The sequence below is a fragment of the Bison bison genome, unplaced genomic scaffold (assembly GCF_000754665.1).
Source record: "Bison bison bison isolate TAMUID 2011002044 unplaced genomic scaffold, Bison_UMD1.0 scf7180017864144, whole genome shotgun sequence".
Classification (NCBI taxonomy): Eukaryota; Metazoa; Chordata; class Mammalia; order Artiodactyla; family Bovidae; genus Bison; species Bison bison.
In genome coordinates, this window is record NW_011494716.1 from 14,824 (window position 1) to 20,787 (window position 5,964).

General features: G+C 58.3%; 1 protein-coding gene across 1 annotated transcript in view; it reads right to left on the reverse strand.

The window, feature by feature from the left end:
* Nucleotides 1–5,964, reverse strand: part of ABCA3 (ATP-binding cassette, sub-family A (ABC1), member 3) — a 34,367-nt gene that overhangs the window by 14,823 nt on the left and 13,580 nt on the right. The window contains 6 exon segments of the mRNA XM_010840462.1: nt 708–918; nt 1,002–1,157; nt 1,386–1,540; nt 2,166–2,295; nt 2,774–2,917; nt 4,783–4,964. Of these exon segments, the coding sequence (XP_010838764.1) occupies nt 708–918; nt 1,002–1,157; nt 1,386–1,540; nt 2,166–2,295; nt 2,774–2,917; nt 4,783–4,964 (978 nt within the window).

A 5,964-nucleotide genomic window follows, 5' to 3' on the forward strand; every position in this document is an offset into this window, starting at 1 on the left:
GCTGGGTCCAAACTGTCCCCAAGACCTCTTCTCCCTGCTTCCTTGGTAACAGAGCCTCAGGACAAAGGCCGTCCTCTCCAGCCTCCCCCCAGCCTGATGGTGAGCACTTGGGGTCACCTGCCACTTGCGGGGCTGTGTGTTGGCCAGGGGAAGCTGTGGGGGTTCAGAGTGCACCTCCTGGGGTGTCTGGGGGAGGGGCGCTGCTCCTCTGCCTTTGCTTCCTCTGCGGGTGGGACATGAGCAGACCTGGCCTGCCAGGACCATGCCGGATGGCGAGCAGTCCTCCAGAAGGGAAGCTGCACTCACATAGCAAAGAGGGGGCTGACTGCACCCACTGCCCACCCACCCTGGGCAGTGCCGCGGGCCCCCCGCCTGTTCGGGAGCTGTGATGCTGGCAAGCAGACTTGGCTCCTCCAACGGCACCCCCGCTCTTGGCAGGGCCGGCATTGACTGTTAGTCCACCAGTCAAGGCCAAACAATGCTCCAGATTAAGACTTTCTGTTCTCCTTGTCATTCTCACAGCCCCTCTGCCTGGGCCTCGGGTCTCCACCCACAGGGAGCAGACAGGCCGTCTAGAGAAGGCCGCTCCCCACCTGACCTCAGGGGTCCTCGGGGAACATGACCAGTGGGCACTTTCTCCCGCACCTGGACCAGCCACGCGACCCCCATGTGGAATGGACTTTCGGCTGCCCGCCGGCCCCGCTCACCGTATTTCTCCTTGAGGAACAGCGACGACCCGCAGCACTGCAGCTCCCCCTTGGCCATGATGGCGATGCGGTCCCCCAGCAGGTCAGCCTCGTCCATGAAGTGGGTGGTCAGCAGGATGGTGCGGTCGCTCTTGTGCTGCTGCAGAAGGTCCCAGATGGCCCTCCTGGAGATGGCGTCCACGCCCGAGGTGGGCTCGTCCAGCATCAGCACCTGGAGGGCGGAGGGGCAGCCCCGTGAGGACGGCAGAGCCCCGGCCTGGGCTGCAGGCCACGCCACAGGCCCCCTGGGCCTACTTTGGAGCCCGCAATGAGGGCGATGCCGATGGAGAGCTTGCGCCGCATCCCGCCGCTCAGAAACCTGCTCCGGGAATCCCGCTTCTCCTCCAGCCCGAGCACGTGCAGCATGCGTTTGACCTCCTCAGGGCACTTCTGACGTGGCAAGCCTTTCAGCTGAAACGGCAGGGATGGAGATCTGGCCCGTCCAGGCGGCACCAGCCTTGGTGCTGTCCCTGTCGCTCCCCATGCTGGACCTCATGCCCTGATGACCCCGCACCCCACAGTCTGCTGACGGCTCCCTGGGGCAGGTTCGGTTTTCTGGGAGGCTAAGGGCTCCGAGGCTGCCTCGCGGATGACGGGACCACCGCGGCAGCCCGCGCACCCTGTCCCCTGCTGGCTCACCTGAGCGTAGAAATACAGGTGCTCGGCAACGGTCAGGTCGTCAAATAAGACGTCATGCTGTGGGCACAGGCCCAGGCTTTTCCGGATCTGATCCATGTCCTGGGAGACTTCGTACCCGCTGATGTATGCTCGTCCACTGGTCGGGGGGAAGAGACCTAGGGCCAAGCAGAAGACCCCGGGGCCTGAGGTCAATGCAAACACCCTCCAGGAGCAGAAGGAGGGCTGAGCCTCCCTGGTTCGCGTGGTGAGCGCCCCGCCCCACCGAGTGGGCCTCCAGAGGCAGAGGAGGGTCATCAGCCCTGGGTGCTGATGCGGCCCTGAGTCCTCAGGCAGAGATGGGGTGGCTGGTACCTGGGGGAGCGGGTCAGAGGGCAGTCCCAGGAACCCAGGAGAAGCAAAGCCCGGAGGATGGTTACTGCCCCATGACCTCCTGACCCTGTGGCCTGGTCCCCACAGGATCTTGATCCCGGGCACCTCGGCTTATTAGGGATGAGTGGCATGTCCCCCACACCCTTGGACCCCAGGTCCCAACTTGAGCCTGCGCTCAGGGAGGACAGGGCGACTGGCAGAGCTGGGCCGGCGTGTCCAGGATGGCTTTTAGGAGAGTGGGCGCGGGACCCCCGTCAGTGCGGGTGGAGCCCTTCCCTGTGGCCTAAGGGGCTCCCGCCCTGTCCCAGGGCCCCCACGGCTCCGCAGCTCTCAGCGTGGACAGGACAGCCACCTAAGGGCAAGTGGCCGGTGGTCAGGGGTGAGGAGGGGGCGTGGAGGCCGGGTCCTCACCCGTGAGCATGGAGAGGGTGGTGGTCTTCCCCGCGCCGTTGTGGCCCAGCAGGACGGTGATCTGGCCCTCGTACAGGTTCAGGTTCAGGTCTCTGACAGCCGCCTTGCCCTTGTTCCCCGCTCTGAACACCTGCAGGAGAGGCAGGGCCGACCCTGGGCCTCAGGAGCCCCGGGGCCTCACCGCAGAGGCCCTCTATCTTACGCCCCCGGGAATCCCCATCCACCCGAGGGTGCTGGGTGGAGATCACGCCCAGCGCACCGCAAGGCCAGAGTACTGATGGAAGACCCATTCCTTCCTGCGGCTCCCGACCTGCCCCTCCCCAGGCCCCCAGCACCCAGCGTCTCGGCAGGACTAGAAGGTCTGGAAGACCAGGCATTGCATACAGCGAGCCCAGAGAGCGTCCACTGCCAAGCTGGTCAGAGGTTAAGGGGGGCAACAGCAGGTCCTGACTCGATCCTGAGCCTCCACCCTGGGCCCTGGGGCACAGCCTGGGTAGCCGGTGCCCAGGTGCCAGTCAGAGGGCAGCCCCAGGAACCCAGGAAAAGCGAGGCCCAGAGGATGGTTCCTGCCCTGTGATGCCGCGGTCTAGTCCCCACAGGTGTGGCACCTTGGACACGTGCTTGATCTTGATTCCGGCCACCAGGTCCTCAGGCTCAGCTTCAAAGTACTCGGTCCTGAGCACCTTCTCAGGGTCGTCGTCCTCCTCCTCCTTCCCGAGCGCCGTCCTTGGGCGTCCGCACCAGTACGAGGGCTAGAACAGAAGTCTCGATTGGCCCAGTCACGTCAGCTCATTTTTTCTTTGCCACACACAGAGCAACCACTGACTGACACGCTGGAGCTGCGAGCCTACCAGCCCCGGCCTCCCCCATGAGGTGCTGCTGCAGAGAACGCACTGCCAAGAGTCCTGGGGTCGGACGGAGACCCCGCGCAGCTCCGCGCCCACTGCCTGGGAAGTGTTGAGTCTGTTCCCTGTTCTGCCACAAGGCTCACTGTGCACAGAGCTCAGAGGTGATAGGAGGGAAAGTAAACCAAGAAACTGAACACAAAGCCAGGTCACAAAGCGGTCCTGCCCAGGGCGATGTGGGGAGGCCCGGCTCCTCTCAGGTGCTCGTGAAACAAACCAGATGCCCGCGGGCCGGCCTCCCTCCCATGGTCTGGCTCCCGCAGCGCAGGGGTCACTCGAGGGTGGCACATGGTTGGCACAGTGGTGTGGGCGGGGTCACAGGAGAGGTGAGCACAGGGCCCTGGAAGAAGCCCCCCAGGGGAAGCCCTGCTGGGGGAGAATATGTCACCCACAGCTCCAGCCCCACTCCCCGTGTGCCCCACAGCCAATGGGGCGGTTCCAACGTGTCACATTCCATTGGTTTGGGGGGACACCTGTCTCTCATTGTAAGAGACTTTGAAATCAGAATGTGTCTTACAGATTACAGAAACCACCGCAGAGAACAATGGCCAGTATTTTTCTTTCTTGGTGTCAAAGTGATGGTGCCTCTAAGAATCAGGACCACCTTAGATTTGATGAAATAATGAGTGGAGCCTGATCCTGGGAAAGACTGAAGGCAAAAGGAGAAGAGGGCGGCAGAGGATAGATGGTTGGATGGCAGCACTGATTCAATGGACATGAACTTGGACAAACTCTAGGAGATAGTGAAGGACAGGGAAGCCTGGCGTGCTGCAGTCCATGGGGTCACAAAGAGCCGGACACGACTTAGCGACTGAACAACAATGACAAAGTGAATGGACACTTGATAAAGATTAGTTGAACCAAAGATAAACAATAAAGTGGCTCCTGGCTAACCTAGCTAATCAACAGGGAATTTGTTAACAATTAGGTGGTGCACGCATGAATACTATATAGTTGTTAAAAAGTGAAGCTGGTTGAGAAAAATGCATGTTTGAATAGAAATATATTTACAAATGCATTAAAAAATTATAAATATGCACAGATAAAGTCTAAAAGTGTATTTGTAAATAGACCCATATGTATATGTACTTAAAATACCTAAGATGTACACTGGGCTTCCCTGGTGGCTCAGATGGTAAAGAATCCACCTGTAATGCAGGAGACCTGGGTTTGATCCCTGAGTTGGGAAGCTCCCCTGGAGAAGGGAATGGCTGCCCACTCCAGTATTTGGGCCTGGAGAATCCCATGGACAGAGGAGCCTGGGGAGCTAATGTCCATGGGATCACAAAGAGTTGGACACGACTGAGCGACTAAGACTTTATAAAACGTACCTAGAAAAAAAGAGCAAGTCTCAAGCATTTTTACATCATCCCCTTTTCTAAGAACAAACGTATAGATGTCAGATGACATACATGCGTGCCGCACACGCACAGGAAACCATCTGAAGAACTACACCTAGAGTGTCAGTGGTGTTCCTCTCTGGGTGGTGGGCTTGTGCTGTTCACTCCAGCAACATGATCAGTTTTGCAAGAAGCTCTGTTACTTTGTGTGCAGAAAACCCAACCAGATATTTTTTGAGGAAGGCGGCTTGGGTGGGGCTGCATACAGGCCCTGTGGCCAGCCGGTCAGTGCCAGCTCCTCCTCTCGGACCTGGGCACTGTAGGTCAGGGGATGGAAGGGCTTGGGGCACGCAGGTAGCCATCAGAACTCACCAGGATGAAGAAGTACCAGGGCTGGGGCACGCCGAACTGGCCCGGGAGGACGGCCTCCACGTACCAGGCCACAAGCCCGTAGAGGACAGAGTCCAGCAGCAGCATGCCCAGCACCTGCCCGAAGGTGAAGTCGTCGTCCACATTGACGGGACTCAGGAGGTCTCGCCACTGGATGCCTGTGCCTGGAAGACATGCCAGGAGACGGGCCTGACGCGGACCCGCAGGGCAGAGTCAGCATGGCGGCCCCCCGCTCCCAGCAAACCCGACAGCTCTCCCCTGGCCTTTCAGACCAGAGTAGGTCACCAGATCGGTGTCACAGAACCAGCAAAGCTCATGAACTGACGAGAAGGCCTCATGTTTGATTTGCGACATATACGTGTGCAGACGTGTCCATCTACACAACACACCTATACACAGACACACGGACACATGTACACATTCACGTATGAGGTGCATTTAAGACAGGTCTTTTCAGAGAAGGGAAACATGTCAGTGCACACAAAGCTCTGTATAGCGGTGCTCATGGTGTCCTGTCTTCTCACTGGTTTGTAGCATCACTGTCCAAAGGATGCCTGGGGGTTTCCGTGTGGCTGACTCCAGGGCCCCTGGTGGAAATGGCTGGTCTTCAGCCTTGTGCTCTGTTAACTTCCAAACTACAAATTTGTCTGTTTTAGGAAAATTCAGTATAGAATTTTGAAAACAGTGTCATCTAGTTTGACTTCTCTTTGCAAATGTCTATTTTAAAGAGCATCTGAGCCCTGGAAGGTACTGTGCATTAAAAAAAAAAAAAAAATCCACAGTTTATCGTACACTGCTGAACACAGAGAGACACATATATTTAAAAGTCCCGTGTCAGCTGAAGAAAAACATTCTAATGAAGGATAAAGCCACACTGAAGGTTCTTGTGGACATCCACGCCCTCCCTCCTTAGACCACAGCCAGAAAGCCATGAGAAGTAGGAATTGAGGCCTGGAAGAAACGCAGGCTTTGAGCCTGAAAGAGGATGTCTGTGTGGGGTGGGGCTGAGAAGCGGGGTTGTGTTTCCCCTCCTGCGAGCAGAGCAATGCCAGGTCTCCCAGGACGGATGCCAGCACAACACAGGCCATGCGGAAACCCATCGTGTCCCTCCTGCCTCTGCTTAGAGCTGAGGAAGCGGGAAGGTGGGCCATGTCTGGGTCCACG